At 38.7% G+C, this 27,911-nt stretch overlaps 1 protein-coding gene across 1 annotated transcript; it reads right to left on the reverse strand.

Moving 5' to 3' along the window:
• LOC122062946 (increased DNA methylation 1-like) lies at window positions 1–26,629 on the reverse strand. Its single transcript, XM_042626609.1, has 8 exons — window positions 23,956–26,629; window positions 23,344–23,476; window positions 23,125–23,213; window positions 14,720–14,958; window positions 14,278–14,364; window positions 2,434–2,533; window positions 1,597–1,810; window positions 1–1,504 (listed from the first exon to the last, which is right to left on the reverse strand). The coding sequence occupies exons 1-8, from the start codon at window positions 26,203–26,205 to the stop codon at window positions 852–854; spliced, it is 3,765 nt and encodes a 1,254-aa protein (XP_042482543.1). The 5' UTR covers window positions 26,206–26,629; the 3' UTR covers window positions 1–851.
• Between the last annotated feature and the right edge of the window lie 1,282 nt (window positions 26,630–27,911).

The following is a 27,911-nucleotide window of genomic DNA, read 5'->3' on the forward strand; positions in this document are numbered from 1 at the left end:
TTGAGAACCAGACTCAGTTGAGCATAATGATTTATTGATAATTTCAGACATTCCACAAAAGTAACTGTCAGGACAATGGCAATTACATTCACCAGCAGCATCTTCATGCACATTACATTCACTAGAATCCTGATGGTACAACTCAAAACAAGTGGCACAAGTATCTGCCCAAGGAGGGGTATTTTAAGGGGAATGCACGGATTCCGATTTACAAGATCCATTACTTTGACTAAGAGCCTGAGAATAAGGTCCTACAGTAGAGGCACGAGAATAACGCACAGAAGCTCCATAAGAACCATGGTGACTACATGTAACTGAAGCCACTGTACTTTCTCCTCCACTTGAGTAAAAACTTTTACAATGATGGTACATTGTAACACTTGGAATCAACAAAAAAGGGGATCCTTGCCCAGCACTTGAGGGTAAAGTTCAACCTTAAAAACTCCACTTTTGACTCCATGAGTATCAATTGCAGCGACAGTTGCATCAAAAGAAAATTCTGAGAACTTTTGCAACTTGGAATCTTGATAAAACTTTCACCAGAACCCTGAAAACTACACTGAGAAATAGCATAAAGCGGTTGAACATCATGAGGACAGATTTGAATGGTACCCTCTTAAAGATGACAAAATATCTCCACTGCGAACTTGTGAACAATGCACACAAGCAGCATCCAGGAATTCAGATTTAGCATCAATAGATTGGTCTGTGACACCATAAACTTAAGGATGCAAATGAGGATCAGAAGCAGTGATTTCAGTTTTCACATCAGGGACGTCTAATGTACCACAACCAGATGCATGGATGTTTTCTCCAGTATTCACATTATCAGAAGTCGAAACAACATTCTGCTATTCGGTTATCTTGGTAGTTTTCTGCAGAGAAATTTCGTCTAGAGAACAGATATCAGGTTTAGTACCAGCAACATCAAGCTTTACTTCATGAAAACAATCCTCCTCACCCTCTGAACTAGATTGAGTAGCATATGCAACAGCAGAATCCGACAAAGGTTTATTTTCCTTCACAAGTTCATCTTGTGTGGGAGAAGAATGAAGAAGAGATGTGGAGTCAATAGAAACTTCTTGAGACTTGTATGATGTGGTTCTCTCCCTGAAAGCTTGGCCAGGACCATCTGAAGGATTGCACATCAAATCGGAAGTATCATGCGACAAGCCACTAATATCCTCGAAACCAGATCTAACTGAAGCAACTTCATCTTTTTTTACTCGATCATCACAGACAACATCCTCATCAGAAGCACAGACATTAGGACCAGCAGGACCATCTAATGGACCTTGCATCACATCAGAAGTATCATGTGAAGAACCACCAGTATCCTGGAAACCTGATCCAATTGCAGAAACTTCTTCAATTTTTACTTGACCATCCTGGACAACACCCTCATCAGAGGCAGCAACATCAGGCTCAGCAGGACAACTAATATTGTATAACATTGCTGCCTCAGGCCCATTGCCACTGCTTTGGACTACAACAGGCTCCACAACTGGATAAATGCCAAAAGATTGTGAGCGACAAATTCAAAATAACAATATAAAGCTTACAAAAACTATAGTTTTTGGAACAGCGAGGAATTACCTTCAGCAGCACTAACATTCCCCTCAGAGAGTTCATCTTTCAGCAGAAACTTCTGCAAAAGATCTGCACCAGGGAATACTAGCATATTCATGGATCTCATTTCTTGTTTGTGAAACTCCTCAAGAGGTTTGAATCCAAAAACTATAGTCCATGTATGCATAAGTTCGGAGATAGCAGGTATGATCAGCTTCTCCACATTTAGAGAGCAGAGGACCTAAACATTGTTTCAGCATAAGTTATTCCCCATAGCAAAGTCAAGATTCGTAATGAGAATAACACAAGGTTGAAATCCAATTAGCTTTTCGTAAAACCTAAAAATCATGCATGGGTGCAGAAAATCAAAAAGGTATCAACCACCTATGTATGAGTATGCAACTAACAGTACCAAAATACAACCAGAAAATATTTGGGGTGATTTCATGTATATTAGTCAATTACAAATTAGTCCTGTTTTAGTTAGGTTTTGAGGATCAGTGACTCACTTACCAACAACTACACCCAAACTTTACCAGAATTACTAGAATGTTACACATACAAGAATGTATTCCCAAACCAAGAAACTGTTTTAATCTCATAACAGGAAATTGTAATGTGAATTGCCTCCGAGTTGCTACAATTACTGGAAAGGAAACAAAGATAACATATAAGAAGTCCTATCCCAAACAACCAAAACCAGAAAACAAAATTTTTCCCTTTTTTTTTTTTTTATAGAACCACAAAACAGATTTAATAGCAAAAAATGTTTCAGTAAAATTTAAGTACTAATTAATTATTTTATTTTTAACTCCTAATGCATGTACATGTACAAAAAGAAATAGGACAGTCTAAACACCATACCGACTCAATTGTATTTAGAAGCCGACGGAACATTCCTTGGCGCCTATAAATATGACGAGTCCCAATGAAGGGCATCTCTGCTAACCGCGTCCCATGGATCCTATATAACCATAAAATTTGGTCAGAGACAGAGCAGTAGCATGATTCCTACAAATGAATCCTGTAAGCTAAAAAGTTCACCAAGTAATGAAAATTCAATTAAGCTGTTTATGTTAGAAAGGAAATCCTTTATTTAGGAATTTAGTCCTTTTTCACATGAACAATATTTCTGTTGTTTAATCAATACATGCAAGTATAAAATCAGTTCATACAAGTATAATTTCAGACTAGGTCCGTTATTTAGATAAATCATCTCTTGATTTTAGAAATAATGCTGTCACTTTGATACATAAGTACAAAGCCTAAGTACCAAAGGCCAGTAACCAATTAACAAAAGGTTTCAACCACCAAAACAAACCAAGTCCGATGTCCCAACATAGTTTTGAAACCATGAGAGGTCAAATATGGGTAAGAACAGAACTGGACATCTCTTCATTTAACTATAGCCTCAAACCAGATTCTGACAAACTTCAATATACCAATGAGTTTCCACAGTTTTCAAGCATCCATGAACATCAGACAGCTTCAAGAAAACACTACTTTCAACTTCCCAAAAATCTAGGCACAATAATGGCTCAGAGAAACTCTGCCCAACCATTTCCTGACCCTTCCCTTAATCAATCATACAATTACAATTAGGGATTGCAAAGGGGTGTATTAGAACAGGTACCCGCCCCATTCTGGGATTGGGTATGATATGACCCTTATCAGATAATGCTTGGGTGTGGTATTTGGATAACTCAGGGTACCCACCAGACTTAACATAACCCAAAACGACCCACCTGGTTACCTTGTAAAATTTGGGAGTCCAATACATGTATTGCAGATTGGGCAGTATGGTTTTACCATATTCTAAGTGGGTTGGGTATGGTAGTGGTGATACCCATACTGAATCCACCACATTTCAATTCCTACAAATTGCAATGAACTAGTTGTAAAGAATCAATGCTTGTGAAAGCCCAAGGTTAGGAAGGCATCAGCAGAATTTTCTTCCTAGGGTGCCTTAAGGGCCAAGAAAACACTTCCAGATGCCCATTTACTGCACTAAACCCAAGATTATGTTTTTTTTTGGGTGGATAATAAATTTATTACCAAAGAGGGAGAAAAGGGGGTGGTGAATATACAATCTTCGCGCGGGGGGGGGGGGGGGGGGGAACACACCAAAACTAAAGCAAAAGCAGCAAACCCCCTAATCGCTGGGGGAAGGAGAACCCAAGATACAACAATAAGCATGTTCCTTGAAGTATCCCTTACAGAGACGATGACAAATGGGGGACAAGGTCAGCTTAGAGCTAACATCGAAGATGGCATTCAAAATCAAGTAGAAGGATCTAGAGTTGGAACTTGAAAGTCTATCTACAAAGGTTATGCTCCATCCAGATGTGGCTGATGGCAGAGCCAAAGGCAAGCTTCCCCGAAATGTAGCAAAAAGAGTTGCCAGCAAAAGTTATATCAACCCAAATCCACTCTTGCTAAGGGGGTAGAGGTCTTTTTCTAGCAAGTCAGCAGCTGGAGAGGACTCTTTTCCAGACCGAGGAGAAGGGGCACTCAAACAAAAGGTGATCTGCATTTTCGGCACCATTCCAACAAATGCAGCAGGCCATAGTTTACTTTGATTCAACAAATTCATTTTGTGCTGTTACTAGAAATTTGTCGAAATTTGGGCAAAAATTTCAAAGATTTGGGCCAAAGTGTCCGATAATTCTAAACTTCCCCAAATACCTAGTTTCGATCAGGTTTTGTAAATCGACCTAAATTTCAGTTTCGACCCGCGATTTAGAACTAAGACCACAATATACTTTTCCTACTCTCAATGGGATTTCTGGTAATAGGTCATCAACAGGTCTGATTTACATTCTGGTCTTCACTAATCTTATTCAGCCAGTACCCAAACAACCTTCATGTCATCAAGTTTTGATTTCGATGGTTGAATGTTATACTCCTAATCTAAGTTGGAGTCTTTACTTGCTATTTATAGTGGGTATTAACTATGCCTTAGAGTTCTTTTGATATTGATTTCAGTGGTGACTACAAATTTGTTAGTGTTGATGTGAAATCTGAAACCTGATCGTCGAAAATATCATTTGACTAGTCAAACATGAAGTTTCCTACTTCAACAAGGAATTGTCAGATTCAGAAAATTCGATCGTTGGAACTTGCTGATCTTTTCAGCACTTATTCAAGTCATTAAGAGGACCACTCCACCAAGGGTATCCAGCCTTCTGACCTCTGGATTTTTCTTGGTTAATTTTCTCCTAAATTCTGAGATTTCTCTCTGTTTTGCACTCCTGCTCTGTTGGTATTGATCTTATATAACAGAACCAAACTAACTGGTATCAAAGCTCATTGCAGACATTAGTACAAGAACTCCAGAACAGCCTCCTGATCATAGTTGTCAAGGCGTCGCCTAGGCAGCGATTTGGCGTCTCGGTGGTAAAAAGTGGGCATGGCAGTCCAACGATTTGTGGTTCTCACAATTGGCGGTGGCCATGGAAAGCTAGGTGACGCCATGGCGATGCCAGGGACGCCATATCGCGATTTATTACCTAGGCGGTCGACTTTGTTTTTTTTTTTACTAACAATATTTTGTTTATTATATTTTAATTGGTTTTTTTTTTTAAACTAACATTCTGTTTATTATAATATGGCAGCATAAAATTGAAACACTCGCTGAAGAGACCAAAACCCTTGAAGCTCGAACTCTCGAAGAGACCAAAACCCTCGGCGTCTTCTCTTCTCCTTCTCCGGCAACCACCGTTGCAACTTCTTCTTCTCCTTCTCCAGCAGCAAGACCGTCTTCTCTTCTCCTTCTCCGGCAGCCACCGCCTGCAACTCTTCTTCTTCTCCTTCTCCGGCAGCAACCAACAGCCGGACTGGTTCTCCGACAGCCACCGCCTACAACTTCTTCTTCTCCTTCTCCGGCAGCAACCAACAGCCAGACTGGTTCTCCAGCAGCCACCGCCTGCAACTTCTTCTCCTTCTCCGGCAGCAACCAACAGCGACGTCTTCTCTTCTCTTTCTCCGGCAGCAAGAACGACAACAACCACAATACGATATCGCCTACGACATCTTCTCCTTCGACAGCAAGAGCAACAACCAGGTAAGGGCCCCACCTGCGAGTAACTTTGATCTTTGTTCTTTTCTTTTATGCCGCTTGCCTTCTATTATCTGCTCCAGTTGGTTATTCTCTACAACCTCTGCCCTCTGGTTCTTTGAGTTTCTCTTTGATTTTTTTAGTTTCAGTACCTTCTATTATTTGTTTTTTGGTGGGTTGAAAGAAATGCAGAAATTATCATATGGGTTTAGATGGATTCATGTCATTTTTCTGTTCTATGTTGTTTTACTTTTAGCCTTTTCGATGTTTATATGTTTTCCTCTTTAGTTGTATATCTAGTTATCTACTATCTAGAGCTTGATCTGAAGGTGGGAAATCATATATTTTAGATTGCTGGAAAAAAAAATATAAGAACTTGACAATGGTCTTGGTTGTGTTAAGTGAAATGATTAAGTTGGATTTGTGAGTGTTTGATTGTTTTTTTTTTATGTTATCATGTTAATGTTATTGGTTAACACTTAACATACTTTGTTACTCTATTTTGTAACTTGTAGGATAATAGGATTATAGGAGTTCATAATGGATGGTACTGATGGTGAACCTGGTAGTAGTGGGGGTGATAATAAAAGCACGGCTGCATATGATCCATCCAAAGACCCAACCAGGAAGGCCAAATCAAATGACCCTGGGTGGAAGTATGGGTATTGGCCTGACCTTTCAGACAAGAACCTTGTTAAATGCAGTCTTTGTGGAAAAAACCTCAAGTGTGGAATTAAAAGGTTAAAGCAACATTTGGTAGGTGGATATGGAGATGTTGCTAAGTGTACCAAGACAACTGTAACGATTGCTACAGAGATGAATGCAACTCTTATGCGCAATAAGAAGAAAAGGATGCAAGACATTTTGGACGATGATGATGTTGATGTTGATGTTGATGTTGATGCTGGTGCTGGTGCTGGTGCTGGTGCTGGTGTTGATGTGGATGTTGATATAGAAGTTGAAGGTCAAAGACAGTCTAGTAGGACTCCTTCTACAACCTCTAGACTTATTCCTAGCTCTGGGAAATTTGCTAAGAAAAAGAAAGTAGTCATTCAGCCACAAGGGGCCCCATGGATGCTCATGTTAGACGGACTCCTGAGCAAGTGGTTGCTGAGAAGCATCTTAAAGGTAGTACTCAGACACTATAGAGAACCGGTTTAGATCAACGGAAGAAAAAAAGAGAGTTGATAATCACATTGTTGACTGGGTTTATCAGTGTGGTATTCCATTCAATGCTCTTAAGTCAAGGAGGTTTGAGGTGATGGTAGAATCTATTGCACAGTACGGGTCAGGATATAAGCCCCCAAGTTATCATGAAGTGAGAGTGCCATTGTTAAAGGCAACAAAGGATAGAACTGCAAAGATGAAGAATAAATATGAAGAGTATTGGAAGCAGTATGGGTGCACTCTAATGACTGATGGGTGGACGGATAAAAGAGGAAGGCATTTAATTAATTTCCTCGTTAACTGTCCAGAGGGGACTTATTTTATGGAATTTGTTGATGCATCTAGTATATCTCAAACTGCAGAGAAGTTGTTTGAATTGATTGACAACAAAGTTCAAGAAATTGGTGAGGACTATGTTGTGCTAGTTGTGTCAGATAATGCATCGGCTTATAAATTAGCCGGTACAATGTTGATGCAGAAGAGGACAAAGTTGTATTGGACTCCTTGTGCAGCGCATTGCATTGACCTGATGTTGGAGGAAATAGGATTCTTGAATTCTAATAGGACTGTGATAAGTAAGACAAAAAAAGTAATCAACTTCATCTACAGGCACACACGCATTCTTGATGCAATGAGGGCTAGAACAAATGGAAGGGATCTTGTGAGGATAGCAACTACTAGATTTGCAACTGCATTTCTAACACTTCAAAGCTTGTTAAAACATAAAGATGACTTGAGACATTTGTTTATTTCTGAAGAATGGACTAGTTCTAATTTGACAAAGACCGGAGCTGCGATGAAAGTGGTTGAGACGGTGTTTGCGGTAGCATTTTGGAATGGTGTGGAAAATTGTCTTAGAGCTTCAAAGCCACTTCTTACTGTCATGAGGATTGTGGATGGTGATGAGAGGCCTTCTATGCCTGAGGTGTAATTTGCCATGGATGAGGCAAAAAAGAAAATAAAAGAAAATTTTGGAAATAAAGAAAGGCAATACAAGAAAGTGTTAGATATTGCTAATAGGCGTTGGGAGATTCAGATGGGGCGTCCTTTGTATGGAGCAGCACTATTTCTTAATCCTGGCAAATTTTTTTCTTATAAGGAAGGTGATGATGGTGGCTACCAAATTATATCTTCTCTACAGCTTGCATTTAATGAAGTCATTGAAAGAATGATACATGAACCAGCTTTACAAGACAAGATAAATACTCAAGCCACTTTGTATAGATATTCTCGAGGTGGTTTTGCCTCGGATATGGCAATTAGATCACGGGCAACCATGAGTCCTAGTAAGTTAGAGTTCATTGTTTAATGTTTAGTTGTTTTGCTTGTGTGATATATTAAATATCAATCTAGCTATTTTTATATATATTTATTTTTTATAGTTACTTGGTGGGGTTCATTTGGAGGTCATGCTTTTGAGCTTTCAAAGATTGCAAGACGTATTCTAGGGCTTTGTTGCTCCTCTTCTGGTTGCGAGCGCAACCGGAGCACATTTGAGTTTGTAAGTAGCTGGGTATTACATCTATTTCATATTTTAGACTTTTTATTTGTGGAACAATAAATTTGTTTGTTGTTCTCTATTGTTTATGAATTCAGATTCATACCAAGAAGAGGAATAGGCTAGAACATCAACGTTTGAATGATCTAGTCTATGTTCAATACAATCGCCGCCTAGAAGAAAGGTTTCAACAAAGGCGTCTCCTCAACAGAAATTATGATCCACTTGTGCTTGATGAACTGGATTGGAGTAGTGAGTGGATGATTAACGAGCAAGTGGATGATGTAGTCCATCCCGATGTTGATCTCACATGGGACGTTGCTGGTAGAGCAATGGGGGCAACAATGGAGGGGCCCAATCGAACCAGGAGAGCTCAATCATCAACCTCTAGAGGAAATTTGTGCTACACACGCCGTGGTAGAGGGAGGGCTGTTGGGGAGTCATCAGAATCAGATGGGAAAGAAGAATTGGAAGAAGAGGATGATGTGAATGATGACTTGAATGTCATAGATAACTTTGGTGAAAATGCAAATGCTTCTAGTGGACAACAAAGGAATCTGCCATCTGCTGATTTGTTGGATGATTATGATGATTAAGTTATTTGTGTTTGACTGTTTGAGTGTTTGGATTTTATGTATTGTTTAAACTTTAAACTTGAACTTGGATGATTAGTTAAGGGTTTTTTTTTTAATATGTTGAGTTCATTTGCTATCAAGCTTTATTGCTTCAGTAAGTCATTAATAGCTTAACAGGTTAGCCACTTATCTTATCATTTGATCTATTGATTCTATTCTTAGGTTTCCAAATATATATCTCTCATTCATATATAATATATTGACATATATACTTTTTACTTTGTTCAAGTTGCTCACTCACTTCCAATCATTGCTTTCAAGCTTCAGTCACAGGTTAGCCTTTTAATTTTTACTTTTGTGTGATGTACATGTTGATTTTTTATGACTTGATGAGTGATGAATTGATGTATAACTGTATAAGTCAATAATTTATGTTGATTTTTGATGACATGATATGGCTATGTTGATTTTTTTGATGATTTGATGTTACTTAATGTTTGTTTTATATGTTATAGGGTATAAATTCCAGGCTTGTAGCATGCTAAATAACTTTAAAAAATAGGAAAAATAAAAAAGTAGCATATTAAATAATTTTAGAAAATAGAAAAAAATAAAAAATGACACACGGGCGATTTGACCGCCATGGCAACGCCAAAACAGGCGATTCATCGCCAAATCGATTAGCCACCCCTCCACCGCCTTTGATCAATTTGACGCCATGACAACTATGCTCCTGATATCTATGACAGAATCTATGAGATGTTACAACAGGTAAATACTGAACAAAGAAGTATTGCTAACAGGTATGGCTAACCAATTTACTGTAGTAGAGCATAGAATCATTTCTCCTATCCAAGACAATTTTGCACCTCCTGAGAGGGAAGCCAGACATCCAACTCAATTATTTAGTCTACAAATAATAATATTCAACTGTGGGATCATATGCAATGTATATTTTAAAGGTGGTACACCTCAAAGACGCTTCAATGACAAAGAAGGTCAAACTAGAAGTGAAGGAGTATAGTTAGAGGCATGACCCATAGGTATTCTATGACTTGTTGGCAAGCTTAGATGATTATTTTGATTGGTTCGAGCTCTTCGAAGCAAGGAAGATGAAATTGGCTCGAGCAAAATTGATTGGTGCACATAAATGTCCCTTCGCATAAGATTTTCTGGTTTAAAGGTCATATCCCTCAACAGAGCTTCACCACTTGGAGGCCCCTCTCCAACTGTCAGTCCACCCTATCCTTCCTCATTCACCGCCACATAAATGTCCCTCCAGCCAGCTGTCTTTGCTGAAACGGAATTGGAACTCCTGAGCATCTCTTCTTCAGTTTCCCTTTTGCCTCCTCCATCTAGAGCTTGGAGGAAAGTTCTCAATCTTTGTTGGCCTAGTAAACGAAGATTTCTTTCCCCTAGTAGGGAGTGGATTTGGGTTGACATGACCTATGCCGGTAGTTCTATCTACAATGCTACTGATAAGCTTGCCTTTTGTGTTGCAAACACTCACATATGGATGGAAAGGAATCTCAGAAGATGGACCTCCAACTCCTGCTCTTTCAGTATGATTTGGAATGCCATCTCCTTTGATGTTAGAGTCAAGCTCCACTCACTTCCCTCTCGAGTTGTTCGTGACTCTCATTGTTGCCTCCTGGGATCTTCCAACCTCCTTCATCCCCCTCCCCCCACCGCCTAATGGGCTTGTTGCCCTTCCCTTGTATGTTGTATATTTGTTCTTTGTTTCTTTCTTTCCCCCCCTCAGGGCTATACATTCCCTCCCCACTTCTTCCTTGGAAATGAATTTATTATTCACCAAAAAAAAAAAAAAATTTGTGATTGGTGCAGCATGTGAATAGTGGACATATGAAAGGAAGCTTGAGAGTCGTGGCCAAGCACCCATTATAATGAGAAAAGAATTAAGGTGTTTGATTTTTCAGTTTCCTGAAACGTTTTCAAAAGTGTAGTCGAGTTCAAGACATGAGTGAGTGCACGACGTTATAGGAATGCAACTCACGAGTGAAGGCATAACGTTGAAGTTGCAAGTATGCTTCAAAAAGATCAGCTTCAGAAGGATGAAGGTAATCTGAAACTGTGAGCTTCGCACAACCAGTTTGGAATCGCCGCATTTGGATAGCAAGAAGTTTCAACAATGGTTGGGGGTTTGGGTAGGTCGAGTGAAGTATCGGGTTTTTCACAATTTTTATTGCTCCCACTTGTTTCTAGAAACAGAAAAACAAGTCGAACTTGTTTCTCCAATCCTGTTTCCAGACACAGAACTAGACAAATTTCTATTTCAGTTTCCAAAAACAAGTGAAACGAAATAGAAAAATCAAATAGTTTTTGGCGTGTTTTCCATTTTTGAGCACAGAAAAATGGAAAAAACCGTTTCTAGATACAAACTCAAACAGGCCCTAAATTCTCTTTGTCAAGGGACTTCTTCAGTAGCTGAGTATATGAATAAGTTTGATTTTCTATCTGCTCATACCAGCACTGAAGAAGATGATATACAACTACTATCCTGATTTTTATTGGGACTGAAGCCTAATATCAATAAAGCAATTGACATCATAGATGTCCATAATCTTTAAGATTGTTTAGAGAAAGCCATGCGTGCAAAAAGACTATTAACATCCTCAATGAGTCTGTGAGGAGATATGGGTTTCAAACTGGGGAAAACCGCAGGAACATAACAGCAACTAAAACCATGTATACAGGTCCTACACGTGCCACAGCTCCTACACATTTTGATAATTAAGATAAGGCAACTATGACCAATAACAGAAAAACAGTGTTTGATAATCATAAACCTAGACTGTAGCAGGTCATCCCACCATAAGCAAACATACCCAATAAACTTGGTGGGGATCAGCTCACACTTCTTATCTTCTGTAAAATATTTGTAGGTGAAAATCATTTCAACTTCGGTCAGCCAGTCAAGGAAACTTTGGGTCATTTCTCGGAGTAAATCCCGTAACCCATGTCTAAGAATTGTCATCTTGGGGAATAAATAGTATGGACTACGGGCTGCAATCTTGGAGGCACATCCCCAATCTATATAGTACTAAGTTGAGGAACTAGTGTAGATGGTCTAGCTTCATTTTGCTTTTCGGTTCACTTCATAAAAGCAAGAATCACAGAGAGAGTGCTTCGAGTTTCTTTTATGAACTTGTCATATTTTGCTTCACTTCTTTGCTAGTTTTCACGTAATTTCTACCAAACTTGTAGAGTTCAGGGTTGGTGATGTTAGAGGGTCCTTTCATGGTTAGAAACTGCAGGAAATTCAGGTATGATATCATAATTGATGTGATCTCAAGTTCAAAAACCCTGAGTATAGGTCATTATGGGCCCACAAGTGACAAAATAAGGAACAATGGCTTCAGAGAAGTTCAAGACTTAATTAGGGAAGATAATCTAGAGCAGGGGCAGAATAGTAACTAAATTTAAGGGGAGGACGATTCTGGAATTATTGTTATGATGGGATAAAAGCTAAGTAAACTTTAGAAATAAGGGCTTTCCATAATTACAAAGAATTATGCCATCATTCGCAAGAGAAAAGAAAGTTTCTTCTCCTCCTTTCTCAGAATCATGAACAGTAACCTCAGTAACACAAATCCAAAAGGAGAGAAGATCCCCTGCATCACTCCACCTTTCTACTAGAGATTCTAGGGTTAAGGTGTTCACCCTTAGACCTTCCAAAGCAACCAACTACTGACTCAATGATTAAACAGAATGTGAGAAAAATCGACCTGAAGTGAAGTCTGGCAGTAGAAGTTCAGACCAGTTCCGAAATTCGTAGTGATCTCTCAGCAGAGGTATTAATGTAGAACTAAAATCATAAGTGATCCTAATCCCAAGCAGGATCTAAAATTCTGGCTGAATAGAGAAGATGTCCTCCAATAGACTTGGTTCTAGCTCTCAACACTCTCTCACAGCCAACAAATAAAAGGAAAATAAGAAAGGAAAAAGAATTTGATGGAGGGTTGAGAAGGGTGGAAGAAGAATTAGGGAATAGGCATCTCACCCCTCAAGTTTAGGCATCTCACCCCTCAAGTTTAGGCATCTCACCCAACTGCATCCCACAACATAACAACATAAGCCATCTTTTTTTCTTTAACTCAAATCTGTCTTTCCCTTATAATTGATGGGCTTTAAATAGCCTTACATTGCTTGGACACAAAGACATAATAAAAAAAAAAGGAAACTAATGCTGGAAATAAAACCTTCTAATTTAACTTCTAACTTGCTAACCAAGTAAGAGTAAATTAGAAACTAATAACTAATGATAAAAAGGAAACTAAGTTAAGTTACAAAATAGAAACTTCTTTTGACTGACAAAATAGGAAACTAACTAGCTCACTAAGAAAATATAAACCAACTAAAGTTAACTAAATAGGAAACTAAAAAATAGACGATTTTGAAACAAAGTACTGTTTATGTGAACAGTGTTTTCTAACTTGTTGCTGTTCACGTGAACAGTGTTTTCTGGCTCTTGTTTTTTCTCTTCATCTTCAAGCTTTGATCTACATCAGGTATCTTTTGGGTCTGGACTCCTGAGTTTCAAATTGCCCCAAGGTAGCAACTCAAGCCCCAAATTATGAGAGAGAACAGATGAGAAGTGAGAGAATTTGAACACACTTCTGTGGCTGTAACAACCGCAAGTTGCAGATTTAGGGAAATAAACAAGTTACGAGGATAGGAGGAACAAACAGATGCAAGGAAGAAATTGTACCTAGGAGGCCCAAGGTTGAACCAGGGAAAGAGAGAGACAGGTGGACAAAAACAGCATGCCCACACATGCCCATGAGGTAAAACTCAACTTCAAATTCAATATTCCAATCTTCAAATCTACTACTTCTGTTCAACGGTAACAATATAAATAAGCAATGACTCCAATTCTCCTACATAACTGACTATAGTAACCGAACCAAACTGGAAAACTAAATAACCACCAAGTCTCCTGCATATGTTTACTTCCCTAATAAAATAAAATTACAAAATAATCCCAAATCCATCCATCTACAATCGTGTAACTATATGTACCTGTTTGTTATGTTGTATCAGCTTTATAATAATATAAAGGGAAGAAAGACTATTGTGTGTTGGATGTTCACCGACTAGTTCTTAACCCTATTACTATGTTACTCGGAGATGCTAAACTAATAATTTAAAAACAAAAAAGACTACTGTTCATTATGGAACATCTTGCCCATTAAGGCACCTCATTGACTGGGTCAGCAAGTGTTGAGGCTACTGAAACTGGCCAAACTGGGTCTCAAACATTGATTTATATTAGTAGGAAAAGATCGTAACCACAATAAGAATTGATATTTTGTGGTTCTCTAAACCTTCAAAGATGGAGGAGACCAGAACTGCTAGTGAGCCAATTGTCACAACCTTAAGGGGAAGATTACCTGATTGATGCCGCAGAGATGATTTCATCACCCCTCTCCAGAACAATAGTGTAGAAGCTACTATAGCTTAGACGATTAAAGTTTGATCTGCAATGGAAAAGAAGAGTATTCAAATGCAGACGCAGATAATAGCAAGTATAGCCAGCTCAAAGATTCTAATGGCTAAATAACAAGCCATAACACAGGTGTAAGAACCCATGCAAGCACAGAGAAAATCAGGTTTGCAACAGTGCTCTTCCTGCTTCATTCTCCAGCCACTATTGTGTTCCTTAGATGGTGAAGCCCTAGTGAAGGACATAATCACCCTAGCAATGAGCAAAAATAAACTAACCAACCAATAGTCTAGATTGATTTCACAAAGCTTGTAAAGCTAACAAGCTCAACAGTGCAACGTCAACCAAAACTTACTCTTCCTAAAGTTTATATATTCATATATCCTTACCCACAACTGTACAGAACATTGTGAATCAAATTGATCCCACTCCTCCGGTCAACAATGGGAAGAAAACACTCATCCATAACAGCCAGTGCAACAGCAAGTTTAGAATTGCATTCAGCCCTTTGAGGCAGCACACGGGGAGACATATCTGAGTCCAAGTCAGAGCGCTGAATGAGAGTCCACGAAAACCCATCTTCAAGCTCATGTTTAACTCCGAGAAGCTTCTGTAATTGCTCGAAAAGCTGGAGCACCCCACCCCAACCCAAAAAAGAACAAACAAACAAAACAAAGCATTAATACTCATATGTGTGAACTTCAATGAGCAGATACCAAATTAAAAAAGGGAAACAGGGTAAAAGAAATACCAGACAACACAAGACAGAGAACTAGAACAATTTGAGGCATTATAGCAAGTCCTTAATATGCTTCCTATAACCAATAGCTTTAAAACAAATAAACCCTCAAATATAAAAATATCTGGAAGAACCATTACCAATAATTCTTACACATTCTAATCCTAATTCTAACTAAAATCATTTTAAGTAGTATCCGCAAATTATTGGTTATAAGAAGGAAAGATCTTCCAGGTATACTTTTGCATCTAATATGTATAAATATGTGGGAATACATATCAAATATTAAAAGATCAGTATTTTTTTCCCACAATTTCAAAATAATAAGATCTAACAGTAACAAAAAACAAGCAATGCACCTAAATAACAAAATTCCAACCATGTCATTGACATGAGGACTTTGAAAATGTGCACGTCCAGTTCTCCTTGGCCAAAGAAAATTTGAAAGATGCAACGAATCAGAGAATTATTGCAGCCTTCAAATGTTGTCATCAAAATCATCAACTATAGCATGCCTTAGGTTTAGATGCTACCGTAGAAAAACATTCATATGGTCAATAAACTCTAAACCAGTCTATGGATAATAACCACTAGGAAGCTGGAAATCAATGACTCCTACAGCAATATTCAATTTCTAGATGCACTTGATGGATGACAAATTACAGAGACTTTAATCAGCTTGCATCAACTGAGACAAAAATAGAGAGAAAAAATGTGTTTAAGAAATTATTAGCATATATAATGGCTATGTACAGGACTTAATGACCATTTAAATGCATACTCACCCATAAAGAAACAGTGCATAAATTGTTTACCCAGAACTGAAGGCCTTAGAGAAAGAGAAGTCTGAACCTTATAATTGATTCAATAAAATTCAGAAAGATAAATAATTCAGTATTTAAAGCAATTACACGTAACTAAAACTCTTTTAATAGATATGTTATAGAAATTATTTATTATTACCTAAGAGCCAGTGACCAATTTCTTTATTTACTCCCCAATTTTCAACAGTTATTTGAAATCACTTCTAACATGGATCTTCGGCCACCAATAGTGTCACCTTGCCCAATTTAAATCCTAAAATCCACTGCCTTCAAACTCCAGCAAACCCCTCACTCACAGCCTAGACTGGGAATCTAATGTAGTTGCCTTGTCTTGGCAGGACCAGACCGACCCTCTTTGGAGGCATAAGCCGAGACATAACTAAGCCAAACCGGTTTTCTGGTTTGGCAAGGTTGGTAGGCTACATAGGAGATTATTTATGGGAGATTTTATTTCTTGTTAGTTTTATTTTATTCTTTTTATTTTAGGAAGTTGGGTAGATATGTAGGACATTTTGCTTAGGCCTATTTAGTTTCTACTTTATTTAGTTTCCGTTATTTTGATTTTTCCCTTAAATTGAATGCGAATTTGAATTAGGCTTTTTAGCTCTACGTGAGTGTGTGAAGGTGTGCTTCCCCTTTCCCCCCTGCCACTCTGATTTCTTCCCAGACTTTCCCCTCTCATAACTGGCCCTCCACCAATTTGGCATTAGAGTCATAGATCAAGGCTTTGGCAAGATCTTGCCAAAATCTCTTTTTTTTTGCTTTGGCGAGCCAAGACCATAGGTGATACTGGAAAATGGAAATCTCACTCGGAATCTCAATGTCTCGCCAGATTTCGGTTCATTTCTCAGTTCCAACTTGACTTGACCAAGTCACATGATGTTGTAAAGCCTATTTCGATGAGATTTCTTGCCTTTCTCACAAGATTTCTTCTTTCTTTCTCTATTGTGAAGAAAAACCCCCCACAAGACTTTGTGTTTGGTGCTTCTTCTTGCCACCTCTCACCTCTACAATAAAGATCATCAACTACATCACTTGGAGATTGAAAATTGACATTTTTGTCTTTTAATTCCTTATGCTTATTTAAGTTGTTTTCCACTTTTACTTGAATTATGTGTTCTAAAAGCTACTAGATATCGTGTGGAATAGCCTAAGGTAGATCTACTCTATAGACTACCAACCTAGGGTTTGAAGTCTAAGTATCATTTTGGATTTGATTTTTAAAAATCTAAGGTTCTCAATGTGTTTAGAAGGCCTAAAATAGGTTAAAAGACAAGTTTCATGGGCTGCCACCAAAACCCATCCTCAAGTTTTCCAAGTTGTCCTATCAAAAAATACACGGTTTCCCCGAGATCTCACCAAATCTCGGGTTTTGGCCTGGGTGAAACCATGGTCAAAATCGAGACCTCGAACCTTGATCAAAGCTAAAGGATCCCATCTTTCCCCATCACTTTCTCTCTCCCCCTTCCAATTCTCTTGCTTGCTTAGCTCTGCCAAGAGCTAAGAACAAAAAAAGGGGAAACAAACTCGGTCCCTTTCTTTTCCCTACCCACTACCTTCAACTGAGCCCAACCTGACTCCCTTACACACTTCCATCCCTCCCTTCAATTCCCCACAAAACAACCCCCTTTGCGCAATTTTTTTCGACAAAAAAATTAATCGACCCTTCAACCCTTCCTATGGTTCCATCAGCAGCAACCTAAAGGAACAAAGAAATAGCAGAGAGGAGAAGAGAGAGCAAGAAACAAAAAGGAGAAGAGTTTCAAAGGAGATGTACCTTGGTTCCAACATCGAGTCAAGCTCCTCCCTTCCACCTGAGTGCCTGGAATCCCACTACTGCTTTTCGCATCGTCGGAGGAAGAAGCCCCACTCAAAGAGTCAAAGTCGAACTCCTCAATTGCCATCTACAAATCAAAGTCGATTTCTACCATTTCTCTGCTGGTTTCATATCCGAGTAGGAGACTCTCCCTTGTCGGTAAAACCCCACCCCCATGACTCCTCTTTTGTCCCTTTCCTTTAATTATTTCTTCTCTTATTCTTAAATTGCCCCTACCCTTCTCCTTTATTCTTTTTTGTCCCATATTTGCTTAGCTTCCAAGTTTGCCCCTCCTGCCCACACATGATATATTGTGGGTTTCTAATTAAACTTCTACATATTTACAATTCTGCAACCATTATCATAAATTTCCATATTGTTCTGCCCTTACCCTTTAAGTGATCTCTTGCTTATCTCCACCATGGTAGCCAATAGTGAGGTTCTTCAATAGCTCAACTCCTATAAGGGTGAAATTAACGCAAAAATTGAATCTCAATACCACTGTCAATTCAATTCAGACAATGATGGAACCTATGCAAGCTTCTATTGATCGATTGGTGGCTTCAAATAAATGAGAGAGTCCCATGCAATTTGGTGATTCTTCCAATTTTATTCCACAGGAACCATCTCATATTGCACCACCACCACCTCATACACTACCACCATATTTAGTTGGTCGATATGATGATTATGGAGCTGAAATAGCAGCAAAATTAGATGTCCTTGATTTTTATGAGGATAACCCAGAACAATACCTTGATTATATTAGCAGGTTGGAGACATTTTTCAGACAGTAGGGTTTGACTAAGGCCAGAAAGGTCTTATTTGCCAAGGCTAAGTTGAAAGGCACAACCGAGTCTGGTGGGTGAAGCAATAGCAACAGATTCGAACCTGAGACCTTAGGTTACTACTTCGGTTGAAATGCATGAAACCATGAAAAAAGATTCTTAACCTCAGGATTGCACAGTTGAAAGTTGAAATAAGAAAATCTGATAGTTAAAGAGTTTGATTATTTCATCACTCGTGCTGATTTTGAGTGGGACGAAGTATTTGTGGCACAACTCGCAATGGTTTGCAGCCCTTAGTTGCACTCGCATTTAGTCATCTTCCTATAATAGAGGATGTTGTACAGGTAACATATCCGGTTGAGGAAAGCTTGAAGAGGCCTTACACTCGGAGGACTTTTCCTGACACATTCTAGAGGTAGCTCCAGCCCAAAACAGTCTTCTTCTCAAGAGCAATCGGTTTCGGTTAATAAACTGGAAGCTCGTGGTTCTTCCATAGCACCAACATGACCAATTCGTCCATATTCCCTACCTCAACACAGTTCAGACAAACTTACTCCCTGCCTTGCATGGGTATAACAAGAACTCGATATTTCTAAAAGAAGCTATTTGATGCTTCATGTGCAAAGGGTACGGCCATTGGTCTGCTCAGTCTCCTAACTGGTTCATAGCTTACATTGACAATAATCATTTCATACCATTTGCACCAAAGAGAAACGGAAGACAGAGGCAGTAAATCTAAAGGCTGAGTGTGAGCACAAGTCTAGTGAGGTTGATGGCAGGGACAATGAAAGTGATGGCAAGTGTTAGCAGTGCAATGTTATCCATCCTCTCTTGACTACACAATAGGTTCCCGAAGAGGACAACTGACGTTGTAATAGTATCTTTCAGACCAAGGTGCGATGCACTGATAACTTGTGTAATATGGTGGTTGACCCTGGCATGGTTTTAAGTATCTCCGATACCGATACGATACTCTCCGATACGTATCTTAAATTTAGTCGATCGATACGATACACACCGATACGATACACTGAATTTTTTAAATCATTTCGTATCGATATATATCCTACAATACATATCGATATGCATCAATACACCACTAATATACATCGATACGATACGACATGCCTCGATACGACTCTATAAAAAATATAAAATTGAGGTAAAATGTACATTTCGGTATGTATTGGTACGTATCGGTGAGTATCGGTATGTTTCGATCGGTACGTATCGGTATGTATCGATCAGTACGTGTCGGTATATATCAACACGTATCGATGAGTATCGATATGTATCGATGAGTATCGATACGTATCGGTGCTACGGTCATATAATGGCCAATATGGGTAATTTTTCAGAAAAAAAAAAAATTTTTTTAAGGGTTTTTGTTCCAAAGTTGTTATCAGTCATATTTTTCCTAACTAAAGTGGAAATCAAGGTTGGAAACAAGGATTTTACATTTATGGGACAACTACAGACCTTGAATTCTTAGTACGATACCCTCAATTTAGTGTTTATGCATAATACATGTTATCAATAGCTTTTTTTAACAAATTCTTTATGCAAAAGTGTTTAAAAAAATGTTTTCTATCCATTTATGTGTGTATCTTTAGCGTATCTTAGTGTATCTCCGATACGATACGATACCCTCCGATACGTATCTTAATTTTGACCCACCGATACGACGACCGATACCGATACTTTAATCTTTGGACCCTGGTAGGTGCACCAACATCATAGCTGGAGATGCTTTTCACTAGTTGACTCTGAAGATGGAGCCTCATCCAAATCCTACAAGGTTGCATAGGTGAACAACAATAATCTCAAGATTAACGATAGATATTTGCTCATGTATTCCATTGGGGAATGATTGATCAGGTGCAATGAGATGTGTTCTTCCTCTGAAAGCTTGTCACAATTTTCTGGGACACCCATGGGTGAACAAGAAGCATGGTTCTAAATCTTGGCCACATACTTCAGCTAAAAATTTGTGTTTTCGGTGTGCATCGAGATGAAACCAGAGTCTAAAACTAAAAGGTAATTGGTTTCAACCAGTTTCGGTCGGTTTCGATGGTTTCAACTGGGAAACACATATTTGGCCCCAAAAACATCATTTTTTCCCTAAAATATTGGACTCTCCTCCCATATCTTGCATTAAGAAAGAAGATCAAACAAACCCCATTTTTTTCCCAAATGCATTTGTTTGTACAATGTAGTAATAAACATATTACAATGCTTTTAGTTTTTTACATGTTAAAATGGCTCGATCTACTAATTAATAAAGTAGAAATTTTTTTTTAATGATAAAAAAATAATAAAATAAACCAAATAAAGCATTTGTTGGGGGGTCCAACCAAAAACCTTAAGGCACCTTGACAGCAAGAAAGCCAAGCATTGTGGTTATGAGAATACATATTCCTTTCAACATGGTGACTTGAGATGAAATTTCTTCCAACGAAGGATCTTCCACCTTTCAAACTCAACTGGACAATCGGTACAATTCTCCTCAGGCAAGTTGATTCAGAGGGGCATTCTTGGACCCCATCCGAACTTGGTTGAGAAACTCTATCGGGTTCTTTTCAGAGGAGGCAAGATGATGCCGTTGCCTTGGCTTGGCTGGACCAGACCAACCCTCTTTGGAGGCCTAAGCCAAGACGCAACCAAGCCAAACCAGTTTTCTGGTCTGGCAAGGGTTGGTAGGCTACATAGGAGATTGTTTATGGGAGATTTTATTTCTTTTGTTCTTAGGAAGTTGGCTAGATACGTAGGAGATTTTGTTTGGGTTTATTAGTTTCTATTTCAATTTTCCAGCCGAAATATGTAGGGTGTCAATGAACTTTGGTCGGAACTCGAAATATTTCGGTTTCAACCAATTTCGAGCCTTGTAAAGAATTTATAATGATTTGGTGAATCATCGAACTATTTCAGTTTCAGCAATGATGAAAATCAGAATTGGAGTTGCAATTTGATTCCTTGTAGTGATATAAGAACCTCAGTGATGTAGATCGAAGGAGGAAAGAAAAAAAAAAAAGCCAATTCTTTCAGTCCATCAAGCCAGTTCAATCATCCAGTCTTTGGTCCACTTAATGGGCCAGGTTTTCAGTCCATTATTTGGTCCTTAGAGCCATTCTTGCATGGAGTATCTTCCTTAAGATATGGAGCTGTCAACTCTGCAGGTATGGAGAAGATTATGAAGAGATTTTGATATCATATTTAGTTATCATTTTAACAGTTTCTATTGTTACAATGTCTGGACTTTATTTAGTTTTTATTTCAGTTATTAGGTATTTATTAGATTTCAGTTACAAGATTTTGTTTATTTTTCAGTTACTATTATGGTGTGTTTAGCAAAAAAGAAAAAAAAAATTACCATTTTGGTGTAACTAGGAATTATATTACAATCTAGGTTAGTTTCTATTTTCAATACATTGTATTCTTGTAAGAGATTTCCTCCCCATTCTAGAGGGGGATTTTGATTGCTATAAATAAAGGAGAGGGGCTGTTACAGCTCCCAACAATTTGATGGAAGAAAAGAAATTGGTTTTCAGCCATGTGACTGTGTGAGACAGTATGCTATGAGAGACAGCTTGTGTGGGATGCCTGGTAGAGAGAGGAAATCTCTACCAGATTGTATAAATAGGAATTATATTACAATCTAGGTTTAGTTTCTATTTTCAATACATTGTGTTCTGGTAAGAGATTTCCTCCCCACTCTAGAGGGGGATTTTGATTGCTATTAACAAAGAAGAAGAGTGGCTGCTGTTACAGCTCCCAGCAATTTGATGGATGAAAAGAATTTGGTTTTCAGCATGTGACTGTGTGAGACAGTCTGCTATGAAAGACAGCTTGTGTGGGATGCCCTGGTAGAGAGAGGTGGGAGACCTCTACAGTAGGTGAGATACCTACTTATCCTTTTTCTCCTCTATTTTCTTTTCTTTTATTTCATTCATATCAGCCCAGCAATAACCAGCATATCCCTTCACTATCCTGGCTCACATCTAGGTAACAACAGTGCTCATTTATTGTCATCTAACTGATTGTTATTGCCCTTCAATCCACTAATCTGTTCTGACATTTATCCAGCCTGTTCAGTGCATGAGATAGGGTTTTCCGACAGAAACATCTTTTGACCTTTAGCCTTTAATGCCAGAAAATCTAACCTTCCATCAACTTGAGGTTTTGATATGTTTGTTATTCCTCCCTAATCTGTTTCCTTCGATCCAGATCTGAAGACCATCAGGTTGCTGGATTGTAGGTTATAATAAATCTCGTTTACTTTCTAATTTCAGTTTCAGTTTATTTCTCCTCATCACCCATTGGATGAACCTGGATTTCTCAGCAATAACTCAGCACAGCAGGACCCTCCTTTGACTATAATATCAGCCCCATCCATTGGTCTGGTTTTGAGTTATTAACTCATTCATATCCTGTCCATACATTCTGTTATTTCAGTCACTGTGATTCTGGATTTCAGTAGGTTAGCTGGCGTTGATCCTTTTCAACCTCGCCTCCTACATCACTCAGTGCTACATTGCTAATCAAAGCCAGGCACAAGCATTCAATGCTAGAGCCCACTGAAGTAGCTAAAATACATTCAAACGAAAAAACCTGGAATTCAAACTAATACCTGTTTGCACTCGAGGCCACAAAAGTTAGAGCGTGGATTACTGGAATCAACAGGTACAACATCTGTTTCCCCAACACACAACTGGTGATCTGCAAAAGCAAAAATTTTTATTAACATGATTTCAACTTTCACTTAAATAAAATAAAAAAAGAACCAAAAAACAAACAAATGAAAAATGAAAGAAAAAATTCAGAATAACAAGATATAAAAAAATTATACATCTTTTCTCACAAAGACCACATTTGGGTATTGCAGATGCAGTTACAGGATCCTTCTGAGCAGTACTACCACCAACTACCCCACAGAATCTGCATGAACAATTTGGACAATGCCAATCACCTACAGGAAGCATCTGCAAGAAACAAGAAAATGAACATGACATCAACTAAATGAAATAAAAATGGAAATTTCATTAGTAATTCCACAAGCAAACTACAAAAATATATCATTGCTTTTTATGGTTCAAAAAGAATTTAAGTTCACATTGTTTTCTTTGGGAATCAAAGGATTTACCCGACTAACATATAACAAGAACAGGGATAATACCAAAAATAGTAAGAAGACTTATTTAGCCTAAACCAGCTGCTTTTTGAGATACATTTCATCTGAGTTAATATTTATACTGCCCTCTCAAGCCCGTGCGTATGAGCACAGTGATAACCCCCGCTAATAAACTAAATAACAAATAAAACCTCAAACACAGCAATCCCTTACCCTTTTTTCCTTTTATGCTTCAAAACTCTAGTAATACACACCAAAAAGGAGAGTAACAGGAAAATTGCTACAGCTACAACCTATCAAGGCATCAGGAATGTAACAATTTATACAAACCTGTATACCCAAGCAGCTTTGATGGAAAGTTGAAGGACAACCATCACAGCAGATCAGATCCCCACCATCTCCACAAATGCCACAGGTATCATCATTAGGATCATCACCATCAAAATCTACGAAATGGAATCCACGGCATTCAGAATCCTCCTGTCTATTCCACGCATCAACTTGGCACTGAAAGAGGGAAATCCCAGTCTCTACAAAAATGTTTTGGAACGGTTGCCGCAGTTTGCTTCCTGCATGAATCTCAAACTTTGAAACAGTGAGGATTTTGCTACAGCAACCACAGTGAATGCCATCCCGGGTAATCCAACCTTCCAGCATCACTCGTGTGCGCCTCCTGTTCTTGTACTGCACTTTCCCACTCAAAGGAACAGTTCCAGAATCTATAAGCCAGGAAAGCACAGTTCTTTTGCCGGAGTATGGAACGAAATCATCACCATCTGGATCCACACCAGTATTGGATCCGCGAACCAACAAAGCACAACGACTTGGCTTTTTATTTTTCTTTCCCATATGAATGCCCTTGTGTGAGATAACACTCGAATTGCTCTCTTCATGAGGCAGAGTTTCTGCACCATCCACTTCTTTAGAATATTGAGTAGATTTTATTCTCCTTTTCAGCGACTTACTAGACTGCTTGATTGGTGAACTCATTGTTCCTCCATCTTTCCTTCTCCCAGTGCTCTTCATAATGTGCTTATTTTTGGCATATTTTTTTTGTTTGGCTTCTTCAGCACTCTTACTCCCTTTCTTGTTTTTGAGCTTCTTTTTCATTTCCTTCTGAATCTTTCTACGTGTCTGCCTTGTTAGCTTACCAAGCACTTCCTCCGGTATCGGAGTAAATGGAAAATTGGTCCTACAAGACTCGCTGCCAGAGTTTTTCTCTTCATATTCCTTTTTAAGCGCTACATATGCATTTACAATTGACCAATAACCTGTTCCCGAAGGACTGATGTACACTGAATCAAAGTAGTTTCTGTTCCTCCTAGGCCTACAATCGATTGTCCAACCAGCACCGACAAGCATGTCCCGAATGTGATTTCGTAGTAACTGCTTCTCTGTGGTAGAATGCTTTTCTCTTCCCTCCCTTTGAGTTGGCGGGGGGACTTCATCTTTTAGATTCTTCTTTGCTTTGCTTTTTACCACTTTCTTGGAACTACAGAGATCCATCTCCTTCGAATCCAACTTTGATGTTGTATCACTGCCCTCCATTTTCCAATCACATTCTTTCTTACTTTTAGCTGGTGAGGATTTCTGCAGATTCAGCTGGTTCTTTACCAAAGAACCAGATTCATCACGGGATTTGTTTTTCAAATAGAGAGGATAGAGTGGTGTGTTCCAAATGGAAGTGTCTCCAGACTCAGAATCCTTTCCATTTTCTTCCGTTTCCTGGTGACTATAAGGTTTTCCAGATCCAAGTACCTTCTTCTTATTCTTGATCACCACCTTCAGCACACCATTTTTCCCAGGCAGCCTGATAGTTTCATCACCAGAATCCCCCAACTCTTCTCTCAGCATGCCAGCAGAATGAAATGTTCCATCTCTTTTTCCCTCAAACTTGTTCTTCTTATCCAAACGATTGGTTCCTCTATCTTGTTCAATTAACAAGCTGCCATCCCTGTCAAAAACAGTTTTTTTCCTCTTCTCAGCCACAGTGCTTCTGCTACCTTCGTTCCCAAGTTCTTTCCGCCCACCGCTAGGCTCCCGAATTTTCACACTCAAAATGCTGTGCCCACCGGTCCCAATTGCATCACCATCAAAAGGTGGCTTCCTAAGCTTTTTTGTGTCAACTATGGGATCATCAGTGTATTCAAAAACATCCAGCCTACTTCTCTTGTTTTCAATTTCATCTTCAGCAAATCTGTTCATAACACTTTTGGCATCATCTCTACGTTTGATTTGTTCTGACCTACTTTTCTTCCTACCACTTTCAAAATCTCCCTTGCTCTTAGAATATTCTACACTACTGTTTTTAGGAGCAGCAGAACCATTACTAGCTCGAGTGGTTCCACAGACAACCTTTCTACGAGGAGAAACTAACAAGTCCTTGTCAGATTCAGAATCATCAGTATCTATCAACCGCTTTCTCTTATTCTCTTTTTTCGAATACAATGCCTTCTGCTTCACAGAAGAAACATCAGTACCCGCCTCATCCCCTTTCTTCTTGATGATCAATCTTCCCGAAGGCACTCTATCCTTCTCCAGCTTCCCACGCCGATCACCACGTACGAGGTCTCCTTTCATTTCATCCAACAGCCAAAGCCCCCAAATTCAAGGATTTCCTCCCGGAATCGACAAAGCCGCACTTCAAATCCAACAAAAAGCAGCTGCGCTAGAAACCCTAACCAAGCCTCCCACCGACCACCATCCGCAGCTACGAAACTTGTTCTAAATATCCAAAAGCCTAAAGCAGATCTGAGAAAACTCGTACAAAATAGAACCTCGAGCCCCAAAACGAATCAGAAAAACGAAACAAACCTGCAACTACTCCGGGAGTTCGAGATGCTTACCTTCCGTGAAACCACTGAAATTCCGATCTCAGCCATGTCCCGGAAGAGATCCCGGCGTTCTATATCGATAATATCTGGTGAACGATTCTGAACAGGAAGACAAATCGGTTCAAAAAAAGTGAAGCAAGTTTGTTGGAGAGAGAGAGAAATCTTGTTGGGGCTTTTTAAATAGTACGTATACTATGCTGAAGTTTATTACGTTTTTTTTGTCGTCGTTTCACTTTTTAAACCGGCGGGATTGAAAATTTTAGAGGTTTTTTCCTATTTGCTTTTTCCCTCCAAATCTTGGCGCATTAATAATTTGTTACGGATTTTGATTTGAAAAGACTGTAGGAGCTGGGAAGTTTGTAAATAGATTACATATCGTTAGATAGGAATCTGATGGACAAATATTTTGATATGATTTTACAAAAATGCCCCCAAATTCTTATCCTATTAGTCAAAGTTCGGTAACCAAACCCTCTTAATTAAAGTCCCTCACTTCCGGAGTCCGGAGACTCCGGACTAGTTCGAGTGATGAAACACGATTTGATTTACATTGGGGTGGGACCCATCTTTGTTGCGATTTGGTTTACGGCACTTGCACCGTTAACCACTGTTTAGTCTGTTACGTTCGATACGTAATTTAGGTTATGTTCGATTGTAAGGAAAAATAATAATTATGTTAGCGGAATTTTATCTCATTATATAATTTGTTATTTATTTTTTTGGCATCCAAACGTAGCCTTAATCTCTAGTGTCAAAGTCGTCTGTGTTGAGACAATGAGGTGCAGTGAGCATCCAACGGTTGAATGTTCACTGTTGCAGACAATTTGAACTCTAATTTCTATTGATATTATAATATTATGGGATAGTGGGATACTAGCATGTAGGACTACATTTTGACTTCAGTCGGGGAAGTGATTGCTAGTGACATTCATGGGCTGGTTGACACAACAACAAAGCCTCAAATTACCGCTAATAGAGTAATCAAACATGTTGATGTAAACTAGTATCTAATGGGATGATAGATCCAACGGAGATCCCGAATGGGTGTCGCTGTTGTTTCATAATCCTAGGGCCCGTTTGATAACATTTCAATAAACACGTTTCTACCGTGTCTATATGGAACAAAAAGCATTTGATAAAACTATTTCATTTCACTTGTTTTCAGAAATATAAATTGAAATTTCTACCTATTTATGATTTAAGAAAATGCCCAGGTGGTTACTATCAACTTTCATAAACATGACTTAGCAAACACCTTCAATTCCGTTTTTGTTTCTATAAACGAAAATTTATGTTTCTGTCGTTTCTTGAAACAGAAACAGCAAAAACATTATCAAACAAGCCTTAGTTTCCTTGTGATGTTAATTATGGTATTTCAAAACCAATGATGTATAGAAGTAGAAATATGGAATGACTGCAATAGCATGATTTATTGGTTCTAGGAGGGAGGGT

This window comes from Macadamia integrifolia, unplaced genomic scaffold, assembly GCF_013358625.1.
Source record: "Macadamia integrifolia cultivar HAES 741 unplaced genomic scaffold, SCU_Mint_v3 scaffold115, whole genome shotgun sequence".
Taxonomy (NCBI): domain Eukaryota; kingdom Viridiplantae; phylum Streptophyta; class Magnoliopsida; order Proteales; family Proteaceae; genus Macadamia; species Macadamia integrifolia.